Consider the following 20,525-nt stretch of genomic DNA (forward strand, 5'->3'; position numbering starts at 1 on the left):
GTCAGGAAAGCCAGGGCAATGATCCCCACGCGGCCTGGTGAGCGTGGAAGCCTTTGGGGCGGGCGTGGGTTAGATCAGCTCTGACACTTGATCCCCGTGTCGGGCCGGGGCCATTGTTACCCGCTCGGGCAGAGCCCAGGTACGTATCAGCCTCTCCCAGGCTGTGACGCCGGGGCAGCCACGTTCCCTTTGGCCGACGACGTCCAGCCCGAGAATGAGGGCATGAGGCACCCGAACGCCAGCTCCCCCGAGGCGTTTCCAGAATGAACATTTTCTTTTTTCCAGCCCCAGTTTCTTGGGTTTTCAATTTTTCATCTCAAACGTCGACATTTGCTGTGGAGAACTCTGAAGACGTTTTTTGTTTGTTTGATGAAAAACTTGCTGGTGGACGACTTTTTCTTTCCTGACCAGCTGTATGCGGGACCTTGGGCAAGTGATGCCGTCTTGCTCCGTGCCTCAGTTTCCCCATTTGTCAAATGGAGTCAGTGGCACCGCGCTTCCTCTCTAAAGCGCTGTGGCCGGACAAGCGAAGGGCGTAGCTACATTATCGTTGCTGTAATGCCACAGTGTAGACGCTTCCTACATCGATGGAAGGTTTTTCCAATCCATGTGATTAATTTGCCTCTCCGAGAGGCAGTAGCTGGTCGATGAAATTCTTCCATCAGCCTGGCTGCATATACACGATGAGGAGTTGACCCTAGCACTCAGGGTGTGAAATTTTCCCCAGCCCCGAGTGACGTAGCTGGGCCAATCTAACGTCTAAGTGTAGACGCAGCATGAATCTCCCCCAGTCCCGGCCCATGCGGTCTGTGCTGCAGTCCCCATCGCATCACAGCACCTGACTCCTCCAGCCTCTGCTAACTGTACTCCACTGCCAAGCCTTTCCTCCTCCCGGGGGGGGGGGGTGCATTTTCTTCTTCCTATTGATTGAGCTTCTGCTTCAAATTAGTACTTAACGACTTAGCAAAAAATGAGAAAGTATCATCGATTTTGTCTTAACGCGTAAATAACTTTGTCTCAGGCCCCAGCCCCCCCATTTCTCTGAGCGCCCACAGGGCTGGGAGTTTAAACTGAGCAGAGAGGAAAAGCGTGCTCTGCTGGGCGAGGGGAACCTTCCCCACTCACGTCCACTCCGGCTGCGATTGCAGCTCCCCAGCTGGCCCCATCTGACTGGCCCCAGGTGCAACGACTTGGGTTATTAATAGAGTCTGTGTGGATGCAGGGAGTCAAACGGCAGAGGAGACCTTAGAACTGCTGGATGGCAGATAGCAGCGTGCGCTGTTTCTTACCCTCTTGTTTCTGGCCAGAGCTGTTCATTGCAAGTGTTACGATGCCTTTGTTGGGTCCTGGCTCATTAGGAGATTGCAGGTTAGGAGGGAGGGGCACTGGCACAGCTGGGCGGGAGGTGGGAGCCCAGGCCAGGAATAGCAGGGGGGCTGTGAGTTGAGATAGAGGGGCCGGGATGGGAGGCTGCCGCACAGGATGGAGGTGCAGGGGGTGATCCCAAGACTGGACCAGGCCTGGGGCGCAGCAGCAGAGCCGAGCAACTTGAGACTCTGTGTAAAGACCCTGCACGTCGCCTCCCCATTAAAACTCCCCAAGGCGCACTGCATCTGGTGTGAGACCTGGGATGAATTCTCCTGGGGGCAGGGGGCTGCTTTCTTTGCCTTTCCCGCGGCCTGGTTGGGGCGAATCTTTGTGGGACATTTCCTGGGAGATGAAAGTAGGGTGACCAGAGAGCCCGATTTTATAGGGACGGTCCCGGTATTTGGGGCTTTGTCTTATATAGGCACCTCTTACCCCCCACTCCTGTTCCGATTTTTCACACTTGCTGTCTGGTCACCCTAGATGAAAGTGACCCCAGGAGGCTGATGCTGTCACTCGAACTCCGTGTGCTGTGATGGGTGAAACTCCGAGCTAAGTTCCTGGGGCAGGAGTGCGTGCGAGCCGGTCGCTGCGGTGGCATGGCTTTTGCAAAGGGCACGGGGAAGGCGTTCCGTGAAAGCAAATCAATCTCCCGCGTGGCGTGCAGCAGGTGAGGAGATTGCCGGCTTATTAGAGCCGCCTGGCGCCGTGTGCAATGAACTTTTCCATCTCACCCGGGGCCTGGGAGCCGACCAGACACCCACCGCTCCCTCCTACGGCTGACCCCTGGCCTGTCCCCCCTGCTGCTGTCAAGGGAGCTGCAGCCTCTCCCGCTCAAGCGAGCGGCACTAATGGCTTAGGAAATGGACTGGAAAGATTCGAGGCACCCAGCCACTCCTGCCTGCTGGGCGCCTTCCTCAAACGGAGAGAGCCGAGCTCTGCGTGGGGGCTGTGGCTTCCTTCTCTGGGTTGAGTGCTCTCTCTCTCGGGCAGGGGGGCAGTGGGGTGGGGCGCCGGCCCTGCTCTACAATTTTCCCGGGAGGTTCTGCACCGAGAAGATTTTGGGTGGCACCCCCAGAAAAGGGAGGGTCCCTGGAGTGGCCGCTCCTGCTGATGCTAGTTCAGCCCTGCGAGGGCAGGACAGGCCCTCCGTTGAATGGGCTTAAAGGTCATTTAGACTTTATGGGCTGCCCCACTGGCAGGCTCTGATCTATGGGCTGGGGGATTTCTGGGGGTCGAGTCGCACGGGGCGTCCACAGGGCTGCACGTAAGCATCAAGAGCGCGGCCCCGCGAATAGCTGATGGCTCATGCAGATCGGTGGGGCCGAGGTTCAGCTGGTGTCAATCAGCAGAGAAGGTGAAATTGCTCCATGTGCATCTTCCCACCCCATCTCTGTCTGTGCGGACTGTCCTCCCTCCCCCCGCCCTCTCTCCCTGGGCTGGAGCGCAAGCCGGACACCGGGGTTCAATTCCACTGCAGGATTCCTGGGAGATTCTTGGACAAGTCCCGCGGGGCCAGACATTCAAAGGGATTTAGGCACCCAGTGGATTTTCCAGGCACCTGACTCCCATAGCTTTCAATGGATCGTAGGTAACTGACCCGCTTGGGAACTTCTGAACATCCCACTAGGCGCCTGTCTGCATCTTTAGGTGCCTGAAGACCTTTGGAAATCTGGCCCGTCACCTCTCCCTGCCTCAGTTCCCCATCTGTCCAATGGGCATGACAGCCCTGCCCTGCCGCCCGGGGGGTTGGCTGGATGGGTACAGTAAAGATCGTGAGGTACTCGGGTAATGGGGGCCAGGTATGTATCTAAGCTGGACTGCATGGCACCCGTTGGCTCTGGAGGCGTCATGGTCTAGTGCACGAGGCTTGTTCTCATCCCAGCTCTGCCACTGACCTTCTGGCTGACCTTGGTCACGTTGCTTTCCTCTGCTTCCCCTTCTGTCTTGTCTCTTTGTCGGGGGGCAGCACCTGGGGCCCCAAGTTTGATTAGAGCCTCACTGCTACTGTGATATCGATAATCATTGATGTGTGGAGCTGGGTAGGTTTGTACCAGCTGAAGATCTGTATCCCTGGCTTCATTTTTACCCCCTGAAGGCACACTGCCTCTCTTCTCCGCACTACCTGCCGGGACGTGTTCCCCCGCCCCCCGGTCCCCACTCTCCTCCTCTCCGCCGTGGGGACGGCGCATCCTTCCCGCTTCTGCGAGGCACTTCCCAAAAAACCAACCGACCCCACATTGCATGAGAAACCAGCAGGGGATCCTGCCCACCCCCCAGAGCTGGCAGTGCCCGGGCAGAGTCAAGAGCTCCAGCCGGCTGCGGCGTGCCAGCTCCGTCCCCTGGCGCCACGCAAGGGAGAGCGGCTGAGAGGAACTGGAAGTTCTTCCTCTGCCTCCCAACGAAGGACGCAGTCGGCAGACGCTGGGGAACAGTTTGGCCCGCGCTGCAGCAGAAAGTCACCGGCCCGTCTCCCGTGCAGCCGCTCACATCCCGGTTTGGGGGCTTCAGTGCAGGACTTTGGGATTGAATCAAACCTGGTGGGGCCAGATTCTTATTTATTATCGCGGGAGCGTCTAGACGCCGGCGCCGCGGACCAGGCACGGGGCGTGTTGCGATTGCCTGGCTGTGGCTGAGTTAGCTCCCCTGGCTGGGGGCCTGCTGGGGAATGGGAAGGGAGCCGTCCGCTCAGGCGTGTGGCTAATTACAGCCGTGCGCTAAACGCAGGAAGGAAATGAGGCGCGCTGGCCAATGCAGGAACGTTCTCCATGTTCCCTGGCAGGGCGTGTGCACCGCAGCTGGCCAGGTGCATCTTCCCCCCCCCATCTCTGTCTGCGTGCCGGCCGTCTTCTCTTCTCTCTCCCCACTCGCCTCCTCCCTCCCCGTCTGTCTCCATCACTCGCTCGCGTTGGCTGCGCTGGGCTGGTGGGGAAAAGGCCCCTCGTCCGGGGAAGCCCCCTCCGAGAGCCCTGACCCTGGGGGACCCTCTAATCTGAGAGGCACCATCCTGGGGGCACCTTGAGCCGAGAGGCTTCCCCAGTCTTGGAGGCCTCCGACCGCAGGGCCCTTTGGTCCAAGGCCGGGAGGCCCAGGCAGGTTCCCGATCCAGCAAAGGATCCCGGATCCTCGGCGTGTGATCCAGGTTCCTCCCCCATCACTTCACTTCAGCTGGTTCCGCGGCAGCCCCGCCAGGCTGGCCTGTGGCTACGGCCTCGCCGTGCTGGCAGCAAAAGCCGGTGCGGTGCCTCTGCGCGCTCCCTTTCCCCTGCCCTGCGTGTGCCCCTATGTGTCGTGTGTGCGTGCAGAGGTGTGTATCTGTGCGTGCGTGGAAGTGTGTGTGTGCACGCGCATGGAGGTGTGGATGTGTGTGCACTCGTGTGTGTGTGTGTGTGTGTGTGAGTGCAGAGGTGCATGAGTGTGCGCCGGGGTTTGACGGTGGCTTTGGGTTCACAGGGCTGGCTAGGTTTCAGCATCATCTCGGCTGTGTGGGGCACTAGGTTGGTGCGAGGCCATTGCACGCCGGAGCTCTTCCGGAGTGACGGGAGGGTCACGCCGCACCAGGCTGCCGCCCTCTCTGCCCCGACCTTCCCGAGACACACGGCTCTGGCTCCGAGTCAGGGGAGCGTAAATGCCAGGGCTGGGGCATATGAGGGCTGGCAGCGGCCGTGCTGGCACCAGATGACAGGCGTGTGGAAGGCAGACTGAGCGCCGGTGGGCGGCCCTGCACCCTGCTGGCTAGCCTGGGCGGCCATGCTGCCGTGGCCTTGTGGTGATTTGACTAACACACCCACGGAGTGACTGTGGTGCTGCGCCAGCTGCATGGCCTGCGCACCCCAAGGAAAACCCAGCTGTCCTCTGACACAGGAACTCTCAGGGGTCTCTGGGCATTCAGAGCAGCCCAGGAGGGCTCCCGGCTCCCCCTTTTCTCATGCCAGGCCTGGGGGCCTCTACCCGACTCTCCCGATTCTGGCCAAGGTGCGGGATCCAGGGCTTCACCTTCCAGGAGAGCATCCGATGTGAGAAAGATCGGCACCACCTGGTCGCAGAGCTGTGCCGCCCCGGTGAGCTGGCACAACAAGCCTTCCACGATCAAGTCCCATGTGTGCCTACCCCTCAAATGCAGCCACCTCTGGGGTGGGCCTGGGTGGCCGTTTAACGGCTTACAGGAACGTTGCAGGGAGCGAAGAATTTGGGAAAGAGTTGAAATCCGAGATGATTGGGAAGGGGGGGTTTAGGCAGGCTCAATGGATGTTACCCACATTTGCGTTTGACCAGGACACCAGCATTCACCTCTTTGCGCTGAGGTTGGCAGGACCTTGGCTTTATGTCTAGGCATGTGCTGTGTGAGTCCCAGCTCCGGGGAGCGTCAGGGTGGATTCTCCGCTAGACCCACTGCTTCTGCTGCTGCCCCTACTCCTTGCATCTCCCCAGCCTGTCTTTCTGTCCCTCCCCACACACTTCCTCTCCCTCTCTGCCATCCACATTTCCCTTCACCTGCCCCATTGCCTGTGCCACATGCCCGCTGCCTCCACACGAGCTGCTCCCTTCGCTTCCCTGAGTCGCTCTGACAGGCCAGCGCCGGGCCGGTAAATCCTTCCTGACAGACGGTCGGGGGCAGCGACGCGCCCGTCATCCGAGGCGAAGAGCGGCTGACATGTAGCTGGACTGTGCCTCAGAGGGACAGGCCTGGGTGTGCGAGGGGCAGCGCTCGGCTGACGCAGAGGCAAGCGGGCACGGGGGGAGGCGGCAGGCGCTGGAATACTAAGCGGCCTGGATTGGCAGCAGTGGGAGGGTGGGGGAAGTGAGGTGCTAGCTGCTCCGCTTGCATCAGAACCAGAGCCCCAATTCTGACCTGGCCAGGCCCTGACCCTGCTTCCCACCTGCTGCTGGGACCAATCCCCTTTGCCACTTCCCTGACGAGTTGGTCAGGGCTCAACCACCTGCCAGGTGAGTTTTGTCGTGTCTCACCTGGACACCAGATTTGCTGGGAGCCTCAACACACGGGTCCGTCCCCCCCCGTTTGCAATGGCTTTGACGGTTTGCAATGCAACCCCGGCGCCCACCTCTGCCGGAGGACAGGTCTGCACTGCCGTCAGGCGTGTGACTGCACGGGCCCGCTGGCGGAGTGCATGCGCAAGGTCCCGGGAATGCTTGTGCACCCGCCTTGCTGGTGGGCGCGTCTCCACGGGCTGCGGCCAGGCTTGGCACACCCCGAGGCCCTCCGATTCGCTGCACGAATGGCTGGTGCATTCCAGCCTGTGCCTACGCCTGCCCTGGAGCGCGCGCTTTCCTGGTGTGGTTGAGACGGGCCGTGGGGAGCAGGGGAGCGTGTCACGCCCTGCCAGCCCGAGAATCTAGACGAGGATGCTTGGCCCTACTTCCTCCTCCGCTGAACTGGAGAACAAGGTCCCGCTCCTGCCGTCGTGACAGGCACCAGCCCCGGTCCTTCCGGTCTCTTCAATGCATCGGCTCCCACAACCCCATGGCGTTTGACGCCCCCTTGCTGAGTGGGATGGAGGAAGAGGCGCGTGCAAAGGGGTTTCACCTCCAGAAGGAGCTGTGAGTGTGCGAGAGAGCTGAGCATAGGCGAGACGGTAACTGAGTGGGTGTCGTGTGTGTGTGTGGGGGGGGGGGGGGGAGAGAGATTGTGAGTGCAGCCCCTGTCTGGATGTGTGTGAATTCAGAGAGCAGTGGTTAAGTGTGTTAGTGCAAAAGGTGAGGTGTGTGCGTGCTAGTGTGGAGAGCATGTGGGGGTGTGGAAGGGTGCGGGTGTGAACGGGTGTGTATGAAGAGTTTACAAGGGTGAGCGTGTCTAAAGGAGTGTGTAAATGTGTGTCACAGCAGAGTGGATCTGAGATCGTTTGAGTGGCGGGATCGAGGAAAACGTAGCTTCGTGTCCATGTTGGGGTGTGTGTGTGAGACTCTGTTGTTCATACACACCCCTTTGCACCCCTGGTTATATGTGCACGTCCTACGCTTCATGCTTCACCTGCACTCACAAGCAATCAAACTAAAACACTCAAACACAACAGTGGGGGGGGGAAGGGGGAGCTGTTTGACCCCCAGAGCATCATCCTCTGTGTCTATTTCCAGCTGTGCGTGTGGGAGATGGAGAGATGCTCCCAATGGCCCCAGCTCCCAATCCATCGCTGATTTCCGCCCAACTCCAGGGCTGTCAGCAAGAGGAGATATAGATGTCTTAAATCGGTCAGCTTCCCGACGGGGGCGATTAGTGCGAATGGGAGAGTTCAGCTCTGGGTTACCTCTGCGGCAAAGCGTTGGCTTTATTTCTTTGGTGGGGTTTTTAACGTCTCTTTGTCAGAGCTGCTGGCTGGTAATTGATATCTATGATACGATTTGGCAGGCGCTCGCGTCGGCTCTCGGGGGCATGTGTCTTGCGTACGGAGCTGGGTCTTGATGTATCAATGTGGCTCATGCCGGCTCGACCCTTCGAAACCCCCTCAGGGCCGTATCAGAGGGCAATGAGTATTTGCTTCTGTCTACTTAAAATGATGGGATAGGAAATAAAGGAATAACTGGGTTTGGACTGGTGTGTGTAATAATTCTCTGCCCCTCCTGTCCAGAGATCTCAAAGCATCTTATTAACATTGGTTCATTAAACCCCACAACAGGGCAGAGGGGGTGTCATTACCTCCATTTTATGAAAGGGGAAACTGAGGCACAGAAAGGTGTGAGGTGACTTGCCCAAGGTCACGCAGCTGAGGTGGGAATAGAACTCAGGAATCCTGACCCTGCTCTAACCACCAGACATCACTCCCACCCAGAGCGGATCTATAATCCAGGGGTCCTGCTGTAGCCACTAGACCATGCTGAGCTGGGAATAGAACTCAGGAAGCCGGGCTCCTGCTCTGACCACTAGTCCACACTCCCACCCAGAGCTGGGCGCAGCGCCCAAGAATCCTGAGTCTCAGCCCTTTGCTTTTACCACCAGCTCATACTCCTTCCCTGATTGAATTGGCCTTGAGTTCCCCAGCGTGGCAGGGGCTGGGTACGTAACCCACCAAGGGCACAGAAGGGGCATCTGCCATGCTCCTAAAACAGAAGGCCAGGCGCAATTTGAGGCATAATCTGTGCTGTGTGGCTTAAACTATAGTAAATCAGATCTGTTTGTTACTCCAGCAAATTGATACATCTTTATACACCGAAGGATTCCCATTGGAATGGCGCTTATGGTTCTTTCTTTCTTTCTTTCTTTCTTTCTTTCAGTCTGTCTCTTTCTTTTCCCATTTCACCTTTGATTCAGTCTGTGGGGAATTATTTGGATTGAATAAAAATCAACCAGAATTATAAGAGGTTTAGAAAGCAACGTCTGTGACAAAGGTTGAAAGAAATGGGAACATTTTGTCTAGAGAAGAGGCGGCTGCGCGGGGACATAAGTCTCCCAGTGTGTTAAAGGAGATCCATGGCGCTCCATGTCCACCCAGGGCAGGACGAGACGGAATCAATTTACTTTGTAGCAAGTGAGATTTCGGTTAGATAGTGGGGAAAACTTCCTAGGTATCAGGACAGGTAAGCACTGGAGCCGGCACCAAAAGGAGGATGTGCAGGCCCCCTCGCTGGTTGGGCTGTAAGACCAGCGTGTGCCATGCTTTCTTGGGGAAACTATAAGTTTTTAACGCACGACTTTTTATAGTGGTTGTCACAGATTTGAGCGGTGTCGCAACCTGGCCCATGGGGTCGCAACGTCACGCAAATTTGGCCCGGTCTCCCCTCTGCCGTGCCTGCCTTTTCGAGCCAAGCGGACCGCGTGGTGTCTCTTCTGCGCCACTGCCCGGCTTTGGACAGCAGCCCGCACACTTGAAAGCAGGGGCTGGGGGCGAATGTGAACCCGGGGCTGGTGCTCCTGGTGGGGGGCACCCAGAGGAGGCTTGAGGGGAAACCTGAGACCGGACCCTCCCCCGGGGAGCGTCTGCCGAGTGCCCAGCTGACATGCCGACGTCTGACTGCACCGAAACCGCCACTTTAAACTGCGGACGCCACTACTGGATCAAAAAGCGTCGTGACTTTCTTAGCGCCTGATTCACTGGGGCTTTGTCAGAAGAAGTTGGACAGACACCTGTCAGGGATGCTCTAGTTACACTGGGTCCTGCTGCCTCAGCGTGGGCAGGGGTGGGCTGGCCGACTTCTGGAGCCCAGCAGCGTTTCTAGGATGAAGTCAACAAATCTCTCTGTTCTTCTGACTCTGGAGCGTTCTGCAAACACGGCCCGATTCCCCCCAGCGTCTTTGTTATCCTCGGCGATCTGCCCCGCCATTCGTGTGGAAGATTCTTGGCCTGTAGACGGTTTATGAATAGTTGCAACCTGCGGTGGGTTTTGATTGGCCACCAGAGGGTCCCATGGAGACTTTCCGTTCCCTGCCGGGATGGAGCATAACTCTTCGGACTCGGTTTCCCAATGGGGCTTCTTGGGCTTCCTCTCCCATGGAGCTGATTCCACGGACTTTCCTACCTGGAAACAGCCCTTGGGACATGTGCTGGACTCCCTCCATCATCCGGACATGGAGGCACTGCTCCGGTGTCTGGCCCACCTCCGTTAAACGATGTGGTGGTAGGGAGCTTGGCCAAGGGTCATGCTCCAGCTGTTGCGTTCTCGCTCTAGTCCGCCCGGCTGATCGGCCCCGGCTCTGAGCACCCACGTGAGCCCAGCTCGGGTGCAAAGCCTGGCCCGAGGGAAGGTGTCCTCCCTGCCACGTTCGGAGGACATATCCCACGGTGCTTTGGGCTGCCCTAGAAGCTGAGCCGCTCCGTCGTTCTTTCTGAGTGACTTGGGGGAGAACTCATCTGTCCCGCTGGGTGCAGGGGGGGAATTGTGGGAAGGCATTGGAGGACTATCAATGCCTTAGCTTGCATCTTGGCTCCAAAGAGGGCAAGTTACCGGCCCTAGTGAAAGCGGCACCGGAGCTGTAATCTCTCCCCCCGCCGGGCCGGCTGGCCTGGGTTGAAAGCACCACCGTGCTCAGCTGGGGAGGGGTTGTGAAAAACGCCCGTCTTAACCTCTCTGTGCCCGGTTGACCCATCTGGAGCAGGGGGGAAATGATATTTACCAGCCTCAAAGGGGTGGGGAGGAGATATTTGGGGCAGGAGCTGCCTTTATCCCATCTGCCCGGGAAGAATTAATAAAATACAGATTAATAATAGCAAGGTATGACTGTAAATTGCTTTGAGACCGGGTCCTGAGAAGGGCTGTTACATTGCAAATGTATTCATTGAAGCTCTTGGCTTGGTCCATATTCCAGGAAAACTCCCCCTGGACTTCGATGAGAATTTTTCCTGAGAGGGGATGAGGCCAATCTCTCAGGGATCCAGCCCCCTTGCTCTTAATGCCAAACCTATAACGAATTAGTTCCCCCTCTCCCCCCCGAGTTGGCATTTCATGAAACTGAGCTGCAAAGGGCAACTCATCAGTCCATAAAGGGGCTTTGATGACTATCGATCGGACCAGGAAACTTTCTTATGGAATAATCAGAGTCTTAATGAGAGATCGGGTAGGGAAGCAGTGATTAATTGAGCGCTCACCTTTCTAATTATGGGGCGGTGGGGGGAGGATGAGCTGCTTGGCCACGTGAGCGGTTGCATACGTGTGTGTGCGTGTAAATCATTCCCGACTTGTTTTATGCGGGGTTTTACTTTTAATGAAGTTTTATCAAACGCTCAGTGTGGAGGCGGAAGGAAATGGAGTGCCAGTCCCGGAGTGGGCAGTCCTCTGCCAGCAAACACAATGCCAGGGCACAACCCAACCCCCGGCACCACACCCCAGAGGGACTGGGTCTCAGAAGATCTGTGTTCTATTCCTGCCTCTGCTACTGGCCCAATGGGCAGCCTTGGGCAAGTCAGGTCATCCCTCTGTGCCTCAGTTTCCCCATCTATAGAAGTGGGAATAATGACACTGGCCTTCTTTATACAGTGCTTTGAGATCTGCTGCTGGAAAGAGCTGTGTAAGCGCTGGGGATTAGGGTATGTGCAGCCAACCCTGCTCTGCAGGGACTCCTCCGGCATAAAGGGGAGAGATCCATCTTCAGGCCTGTTCAACCCCCAGCCTCTTTGCTGAGGCCGCCAGGGCCGTGGTCTGTGCTGGTGCCGCGTTGTGAGCTGGATGGTCAAGCTGGGATTTCCGAAGGGGACCGAGGCTCACAACTCCCATGGACCGTCCATGAGAGTTGGGTGCCCCAGGCCTCTGTGGGATACCAGCCTCAGTGACTCGACAACTGCCTCCGCCCATCCCCCCGTGCAGCACGGGCAGCCGAACGGCAATCAGCTGGGCTAACTCAAGCACTGATTTTCGCCTTGGCCCGGTCCTGTCTGCCCCCTGGCAGCTGTCCCATTGTGAAGCAGGCACCGAAACACGCTCCAGAGTGGAGGAAAAGAATAAATGAGACGGGGGCTGGTTTCTTGTTCTGTCCCTTTCCCGTACCTGGTTGTTAGCAGCACTGGGCAGGGACCCTGTGTTTGTACAGCACCTGGCGCAATGGGACCCAACGTTGGTTGGTCTCCAGGCACGGCTGTAATAAACTTGATTAACAATAAGGGGGTGGGCAGCCAGGGTGGGCGTTCAGCTATCGCCGGTTGTGGTTCTAGCAGCTCACCAAGGGATGAGACGCTTGAATTGAAAAGGAGCAGCCTCCAGGATGCCTACGGCCAGCGCCTGGTCTCCAGTTATAATCGTTCGGCGTTCTTATGTAGCCCTTGCCCTCCCTGGAGCCCGAAGCGCTTTATGAAGGAGGTCAGGGTGGCTGTTCCCCCTTTTACAGATGGGGAAACTGAGGCACACGTGCGGGGATGTGACTCAGCCAAGCTCTCCTTAGCCTAGGCTAGAACCCACCTTTTCTTAGTCCCGGTCTGTGCCCGACCTACTGGGCCATAAAGCTGCCCCGAGCTGGGGGAGGGGATTTCAGTGGTGTGTGCAGGGTGTGTGGCAAGAAGAATGGTGCATTAGGGGGTCATCACAAGCTGACATAGGCTAAAGCAGCCCCGAGGTGGCTCTAACCAGACCAGCCCCGAGGATCAGGGGAGCTGCCCTGTCTCCCCCTGTGTTGCACAGAGCTCTGGCATGGAGCTGGGGACCTGGGGACGCCTGCAGTGTTGGTGCTAGGGCCGCCGGTCCTGGCAGTGCTGCTAAGTCGCACAGCCCTGGCTCTCTTTGCCCGCTCTGCCCCTGGGCTGTGCTGGTAGGCTCCCTGGATGAACTGACTAATCCCAGGTGCAACATGCCCCCCTCCTGGGTGGGTCCCTTCACCTGCACGGATGGAGTGGGGTGGGACCCCCCTCTGCCATCTCTGTGCAGCCAGGCCCGTAGTAGGAGCTGGGCTGGAACTGTCCCGGGTGCTGGGTGGGCTGCCGGAGGGGATCACTCAGCCAGGCCCTAGGAGCTGGGAAGGTGGCCCACGCCCGCAGGTGCTGCAGAGCTCCCATGGCTCCCCACGAGCAGGAGGGATGGACTGGGGAAAGCTCCCGGAGCCGCTGCCTGTTCTTTTCCACCCACGGACGGAGACTTCCCACTCCTGAGCGAGTGCCGCCCTGTGCCACCAAGGCTGGTTCTCTGGCCGCGGGAGTCTCAAGCATCCGAGCTGGGCGCCTCGGAAATAGTGACTGCGCCTGGCTAGGCGAGGGCGCCGGTTCTGTTCCCGTGTCAATGGAGCACGCGTGGCTGGTTAGGTGACTACCCAGGGGAGATCCCCAGTGAATTGCCTCTGCGCTTTCCCGAGTGGCAGTGTGGTCCAGTGGTGAGGGCTGAGTACTGAGACCTGGGTGCTTGTCTCACCTCTGCCACTCAGGGCATGGCCATGGGCAAGTCCCTTATTCTGTGACTTAGTTTCCCTGTCTGACCTTGTGTCTGCCTCATCTATTTCCGTGGGCAGTTGTTTGGAGGCAGGGACTGTCTCTTGCTAGGTGTTTGAATTGCTCTCGCTGTCTATTCTCTCCAGCCCTGGACCTTTTCTTCCAAGCTGATGACACAGCTCCAAGCACGTGGATGGATTTATCCTGCCAACCCCCGCCTCTGAACCAGGGCAATGGTTTTATCCCCATTGTACAGATGGGAAACTGAGGCACAGAGAGACTAAGGCCCAGATTCTCAAAGGCGTGCAGGCATCTTGCTCCCAGGGGGGTTCAGCGCCTAAATAACTTTGAGGATCTGGGTCTAAGTGACTTGCTCAAGGTCACCCGGGGAGTCAGCGGCGGAGTTGGAAATTGAATCCTGTGTCATCGCCATTTGCATCACGTAAGCAGCTTAGGAGGAGTTTGCCTTTTATTTTCCCGTCCTCCTCCGCCGCTGAGTCACTCCGTCTGCACATCTGGTTATTTATAGCCATGCCTCCCTCCACCCCTCACCCCCGCTGGCCCAGTCCCCCAAACTGCCTTGCGAGGCGTGAGACGGGGGGGGGGGGGGGCACTTGCCCGCCCCGGGTGCGCCGACCTGCACGGATTGGGGTGGGGACCAAACGGCAGAGCCGCGCGATCTGCCACCGAGCCACGTGCTGGTCAGCCTGGGACACGGCGAAGGGGGTGTCTGTCCTGCCACGGGGAAGGGCGGCTGCAGCAGGTGTAGACGCACCCGGCTGGCTTTGTTCAAAGGAAGTTCGCTAAAAACAGCTAAGGCAGCGCAGTCCTGTGCCGTGGTCAGGGGGATCATAGTCAAGATCTCGTGAGCCATCAGGGCTAGGAACTGGTGCCTTGTCCCCGGATGTCCCCTGTCCCCCCCGCTCCGCGGGCCAGGCCAGTTGGAGTCAGGTTATTGTGGCAACCTTGCCTCTCCAGCGGGAGGGTTTGGAAAACGGTGCCGGTCGAACGCTTCGGAAACGGGTTCCAGACTATGCGACGCATACAGGATACCCGCTGGTGTGGGGCAGTGCCCAGGGCTAGCGGCGTCTGGGATCCCTTGCGTAACTCCCTCCTAGTGCCCACCCGGGATTAGTATCTATTATTCCAGCCCCTAGAGATCCCCAAATCGGGGCTGGGTCCCCACGGTGCGGGTATCGCACAGACGGAGAGCTTGCGGTCTGCATACGTGGCAACAAACGCTTGATCCTACCCCAGGCCGTTCCCTGTGGCTCTCCGCGCCTTCCGGAGCGTGCAGGGCATGTGGAAACGCGCTCTAATCCCGGCAGCCAGGGACACAAGGGTTGAGTTTATGGCAGGTCCCGGGGAAGGGGGCTAAAGAGTGAGGGTCGGAGGAGCTCGCTGAGCACCTGTCTATCCTTGTCAGGAAGGAAAAGGGAGATTGAGCTGAGAGGCGGTTGAAGTAGATGATCTGAATTTGAAAGAGATGCTCGGTTCTATGCCAGTCACCAGAGAAGCTGGTTTGACGGCTATCTGTCTCTCGTTCTTCATTTCTCTTTCTGTTTGTCTTGATTTCTGTCTGTCTGCCTGCCCGTCATCCCAACTCTTGTCGTCCATTGTCTCCTATCCAGAGAGATGTTGCCGTGTGTGGTCAGTCCCGCCTGAGGGACCCCTTCGAAGGTCAGACCCAGTCACACTCTGCCCACCGCCCAGCCGGAACCGCTTGCCCCGCCACTGAAGGGCAGCCACCTCTGGGCCGGGATGTGGCGGCTGTTTAACCGCGCCTGGCGGTGCTACGCAACCGTTTGGGACGGGGCGCGAGGGTCCAGCCGAGACGACGGAGGGGATCTGATGCAGAGAAGATGTGGGGGTTTGGCCAGGGGATCCCGGGTGAATCCAAGTGAGCAGGACCTCGGTGCTACAACCCCTTTGACTCCTGAGTCCCGGCACTGTGGCACCCCCCGCCCCCAATCTGTGTTCCAATCTGTGCCCGACCACAGCAGGCTCCAGCCGTGCGCCCCCCCTTGTCCCCCTCCCCCGTGTCCTTCAGAAGGGAAGCTGGGCTGGAGTGGTCCCCTTGCAACCATCCATTCATCCCCCTCCCCTCTCCTGTGGCATGGACCCCGCACGCTCCTGGGGAGGCACAAGGAGTGGCTGATGGCAGCGCATTAATCAGCGAGTGCTGCGGGGGGAGGGGGGAGAGGGGGGGCGAGGGAGGAGCCTCCATCCTGCCTTCATTCCCCGCGCCAGCAGGGCTATAAAGCCCTTGGGTGGTGAGCAGCCAGCACAGGCAGAGCTGCAAGAGGGACGAGACGCTCCAGGTTCTGCCACCGCATCCAGCCGGCAGCGCACCCCGACGCCTCCCCGCGGTGAGTACCTGGGGGCCAGGCGCTGCCCCGGGAGGGGGTAAAGCTGAGCAAAGGGGGGGGGTTGGGGCGGCATGTCCTAAGGAGGCTCTGTCGGAGGGCGGCATGGTCTCCCCGAGGGACGCGGAGAGACCCCCATGGGGTGGGGCCATCCCAGTTAGACTGGGCAACAGGGTGGGGGGTTGACCCCACGTCTCTAGCGCCCATCAGCTTCTGTGGTGGGGGCAGCGGGGGAGTTACTGGCCATGCAGGGTAGGAATGTGCAGCGCCTGGCACACTGGGGTCCTGGGCTGGCCCAGGGTGCCTAGGTGCTACCGTAATACACCTATTAATGCGCAGCACCTGGCACATTGCAGTCCTGGGCCGTGCCTGCAGCTCCTAGGTGCTACCATAATACACCTAATAATGCACAGCACCTGGCACACTGGGGTCCTGGGCTGGCCCAGAGTGACTAGGTGCTACCATAATACACCTAATAATGCATACACCTAATACAAAACATAACACCAAAGACAGCCTGGGGGGAGAGGACTGGGGTGATGCCTGAGGAGGAGGGTTTGAAGAGCATCTCGCTTTCCCTCCCCCGCCCCACCCCGAAATCTCTCCTGTTTTGTGTCTCAGTTCCTCATTCCCCAGGGAGCCCGTCAGCGCAGGGCGATACAGCCTCCCGTGTAGGGGATGAGTATTCGTCTCAAGGAAAAGTGGGCCAGGGGAACGGCTAGAACGATCTCATGCTTCCTAAAGGGAAGCAAGCGTGCCAGGGCCGAGCTCAGCCCCGGCGTAACGCCCGTGGCAATCAGTGGGGTTGCACCCGGGGTAAACCGACCTCTGCCGTCTTCCTTTCAAACACTTGATTTCAGTGGCATCCTCTACCACAGGGGGGCTGGGAAACAGCCCCAGCAGCGCGGAGCTTGTCCCGTGTAACGTAACGGGCGACTGGCGCCGTAGGACGTTTTCACAGCAGGGCCTGTTCTATTGCAGCGTCTGGCTGGGATGCAAAGCCATTCTGGTAATGGACGTGCGGAGGGGGCCTCTTCCCGAGCGTGGCCTACGACACCCCCTCCTCCCCCCTCGACAATACGTATAAAGCAGAGAAACTCAATAGAGAGAGACCCGCTCAGAATGTGTATCACACACACAGTCAGCAGCAATATGGATCTAGAGAAAGGCACGCACCTATGGACACGTGCAGCATGCCTAGGCACAAAAGGGCCCCTCCTCTTTTATCTGTACAGCACCGTGCACACAAATAGCATGAGAATAATACTTTCACTATACAGATGCACACGTAAGAATAGGGATTTGTGTGTATTTATACCAGTGCAATTCATTATCTTCTGGGGCTGATTTACAGTGGCGTAGCTGAGATCAGAGTCTGGTCCTAAAGACGTAGTTTGTATCTGTAGTCTGGGTGGGTAAAAGAATTGATATGGTGCTTGGGAATCTACCTTTACCACCCCAGATATCAGAGTATTCACCCCCCTGCAATGCAGACATGAAATAGAAATGTAGGACCAGAGTCTGATCTTAGCTGCACCGGTGTGAATCAGGAGGAATGCCACACAAGTCAATGGTGTTACAAAGGCATAGGTGACAGCAGAATCTGGCTGTCCGTGGTGAAGAGCTGCTGTGTTCCACCCCAGATCTGGCTGCCTTGGAGTGGTAGGAAAAGCAACTCCTGTTTATGGGATGCCAGTGGGAGCGGGGCACTTCATTCAGGCTCCTTCGAAAGTCCCAGCTTTTTGTGCGTTGGCACAGAAGGCCAAATTCACCTCTTCGTTACAACCATGAGGCCCTGGAGGGTTGCCCCAGCATAAATGAGAGGAGATTTCTGTGGGGGATGAACGTCAGGCCCCATGTGGAACTGCAGGAAGGGGGACAGAATCCAGGACCCGGCTTTGTTTTGCACAGATGCTCGGTAACTCAGTTGCCCCATGCATTTGCAGGGGAAGAACAGGAGCGATAGGTTGTCCCACTTCTTGGTACGTGGAAACGTCCTCTGGGCTGTTGTCCGAGCAGGGAGCAAGCAGTCCTATAAGGACCTGGGAAGGATCATCTTCCCGTTGCAGCTGGACAGCCAGCCCTGTTATTATTTGTATTCTAGCCCCACCTAGCCAAGATCAGGGTCCTCATGTGCTGGGCTCTGCACAGACACACAGCGCGAGGCAGTCTCTGCCCCTAAGAACTTCCAATCTAAGTAGACACCCGAAGGGCGGGAGGGGAAAGAGGCAGAAAGCGATGAAGTGACCTGCCCAAGGTCACCCAGCGGGTCAGTGGCAGAGCCCGGACCAGGACTCAGCGCTCCCGAGTCTCCCGCGGTGCCCTGTCCACTGGACCGCACTGTGAGGCGGGAGCTGGAGCTGCCCCGGGCATCCCTGGAGTCTCAGACAAGCCAGCAGGACGTGCTGGCCGGCAGAAATGGTTCCGAATGGTTCTGTTCCGCAGAAGGGGGCGGCGGAGAGGGTGAAAGGGGCCATGCCTATATTTGCATGGCGTGGTCACCCCACTTTCTGCCTCTCTTTCAGATGGTCGCCTCTCTGAAGCTCTGGCCCGTGCTGGTGGCTGTGACCCTCTGTGTGCTGTTCTGCTTGGGAACCTTGGTGGAGGCCTACCCCCCCAAACCAGAGAACCCCGGGGATGACGCCTCCCCGGAAGAAATGGCCAAATACTTCTCTGCTCTTCGGCACTACATCAACCTGGTGACAAGGCAGCGGTGGGTGCAGGTTGGGCGGTGCACGCGCTTGTGCACGCTTGTGCATCCGTGTGCGTTTGGGCACGGGCTTGTGTTTGTGCACGTGGCTTTCGCACGAACGTGGGAGCGTGTGCTGCCCGTGCCCATGTGTCTGCATGCAAGGGTCCCGGTTTGCACACAGAGTGTGTGTGTGTTTGTGTCAGTGTGGGTATCAGGACAGGTGTGTGTTTGTGCTGTGACCGGGGGCGTGTTTTTGCTGTGTGGGAGACTCCGTGGGCTTTGTGCACAGGCTGGGTGTGTGTGTGTGTGTGTGTCTCTGTACCTACTTGTGCAGGAGTCTGCACCCTGTGGGTGGTTATGCGTGGGTGCATCTTTTTGAACGCGCAAATGTGGGCATGATTTTGCCTGTTTTTCCCTAGATTTTTCTCGGCCTCACTCCCAGCTCCACCTTCTGACTCCAGGGAGAATCCCGGCTTTTATTCTCCCTCTGACCTGGATAATCTCCCAGCGTAGCCCCTGGAACAGGCTGGCTGCCGGGTCCCGCTGGCCCCTGGGGGGTCCTTTGGGGAGCACGACGGAGACGCCAGCCATGAAACGGCACATTAGGCACCAGCTCCATCAACACAGATTGCCCCGGGGGAGCCCCTTAGACAAGGGCTAATACAATCTAATTGCAAACTAGCAGGGGTTGTGTGAAACCCTCCTCTTCCAGGCCCTTAGCCCCCGCACCTACACCCCCCCCGTCCTCTCACACACTCACCCTCCCCACCCACCCCCCATGCCTTGCGGCCCTTCCCCCCTACCCCATGCCTTGGCGTTTGTCTCCCATCTTGGAGTAGGTGCAGTAAGGGTGGGGGGGATCCGGGGCTCTGGGGCCTCCCCCCGGCCAGGCAGGGCTCGTGAATCCACTGCTCTGTTTAACCAGGTACGGGAAGAGATCCAGCCCCGAGGCCTTGATGTCTGAGCTTCTCTTCGGAGACAGCAGCGACCACAACGGCAGATCGCGGTGAGCGCCCCCCCTCCCCCCGGGGGTTCCCTTTGCTCTAAAGTGAGGTGCCCCCCACACACCCTAGGGTGGCGGGGGATGCCCTGGAGCCGTGGTGCTGCCTGGGAATGATCCCTGCCTATGCCAGGGTCCGAGGCGCCATGGGACGCAGCGCGAACGCCCTCCCCACCCCACTTGTCCTCCCAACGCGCCCTGGGAACCGGCTGCTCGTGGGACCCGAGATCTGAGCGATCTGGAGCTGCCGCATCAACCCCTGCCCCTTTCCCAGGCTGGAGACCCCCCCGCCCTGGGGATGGGGACTTGCAATCTGGATTCAGACTCCACGGCTTGGGTCCTACATGAGTGGAACAGTTTCGGGGAGGGGGGCGGGGGGTTCGGCTGGGGTGCATGGATCCCCGCATACCCCAACCCCTCTCCTACTTACCAGGCCTGCCCTGGGGCTGGGGGAAGGGAAAAGCACACCCCAAGGGCAGGGTGGTGGGGGGCTGTCAAGGGTCGGGGGGGTCTCTCCACCCTGCTCAGGGGGTCAGGGACTAGCTGCTGGGTGGGGGGAGAGAACGGGACAAGGCTGATGGGAAGAAAAGGGGGCAGAACTCGAGGAGGGGGGCCGGTGGGGTGGGGGGCTCTGCCTGATGCCACCCCGGTGTCTAACTCCCCGCTCTCTCCGGCAGGTACGAGGACTCCAATATGTGGTGACGGGCTCCCCCCACGCCGCCCCCCCATGGCCTGTTTTTAAATGTTCCGATTCTTTTGGTGTCATTTGCATTTTTAATTGAGCCCCCCACCTCACCCCCCCAGGAGCTGGAAATCTTTCTGCAAAGAGGGTCTTCCCTCCACACCCCTCCAGCCCCCTCATTCCCGGCCCCCTCCCCCACCCCACTGCAGCCCCCCTCCGAGGCATCGAGCCTCCCCCCCGTACAGCACCTGGAGAGGCTGCCCCACAGCCCCGGAGGACAGACCAGTGCCGAGGGCACCCCCCCGCGGCGGGGGGGTCGTGGAGACGGACGTGCACCCCGGGGGGGCGGGGGCCGCTCTGGGTGGTAGTTGTGATGATGTCTGTGTGCGGTGGCCCGTCTGAGCGGCTGAATGCCGACTTCTCGCTCGTCCCCGGGTTGAGTTGATTTTATTTTGTACGTCGTTTCTATCTCTATTTCCACTGGACTCTCTGGTCTCTGCCTCCACAATAAAGAGCACGTTTAACAGAAAGCGCGGCCCTCCGGTGTCTTTCTGTCCCTCCCCAGCGAAGGCCGCAGGGCCAGGAACCCGGGACTACAGGGGCCAAGGCGGCTTCAAAGAAAGGG

At 58.8% G+C, this 20,525-nt stretch overlaps 1 protein-coding gene across 2 annotated transcripts; it reads left to right on the forward strand.

Annotated features, from left to right (window-relative positions):
* Nucleotides 1–1,163: 1,163 nt before the first annotated feature.
* LOC137148240 (peptide YY-like) lies at nt 1,164–20,422 on the forward strand. Of its 2 annotated transcripts, XM_067540885.1 has the most exons (6): nt 1,164–1,368; nt 1,849–2,035; nt 14,792–15,529; nt 18,052–18,239; nt 19,144–19,224; nt 19,896–20,422. In XM_067540885.1, the coding sequence occupies exons 4-6, from the start codon at nt 18,052–18,054 to the stop codon at nt 19,918–19,920; spliced, it is 294 nt and encodes a 97-aa protein (XP_067396986.1). In that variant the 5' UTR covers nt 1,164–1,368; nt 1,849–2,035; nt 14,792–15,529; the 3' UTR covers nt 19,921–20,422. The 2 variants fall into 2 exon arrangements, with proteins under 2 accessions (XP_067396986.1, XP_067396985.1); XM_067540884.1 differs by lacking the exons at nt 1,164–1,368; nt 1,849–2,035; nt 14,792–15,529 and having other exon boundaries at nt 17,613–18,239.
* Nucleotides 20,423–20,525: the final 103 nt, after the last annotated feature.

The sequence above is a fragment of the Emydura macquarii genome, unplaced genomic scaffold, assembly GCF_026122565.2.
Source record: "Emydura macquarii macquarii isolate MOO-44397 ecotype Brisbane River unplaced genomic scaffold, CSIRO-AGI_Emac_v2 contig_629, whole genome shotgun sequence".
NCBI lineage: Eukaryota > Metazoa > Chordata > Testudines > Chelidae > Emydura > Emydura macquarii.

What these genes read in the sequence shown, in the direction of transcription:
- LOC137148240 (XM_067540884.1), top strand. Translation starts at nt 18,016, where the DNA reads ATGGCGTGGTCACCCCACTTTCTGCCTCTCTTTCAGATGGTCGCCTCT. An exon ending in AACCTGGTGACAAGGCAGCG is followed by an intron (nt 18,240 to 19,143) that starts GTGGGTGCAGGT and finishes CTGTTTAACCAG; the next exon opens with GTACGGGAAGAGATCCAGCC. An exon ending in GACCACAACGGCAGATCGCG is followed by an intron (nt 19,225 to 19,895) that starts GTGAGCGCCCCC and finishes TCTCTCCGGCAG; the next exon opens with GTACGAGGACTCCAATATGT.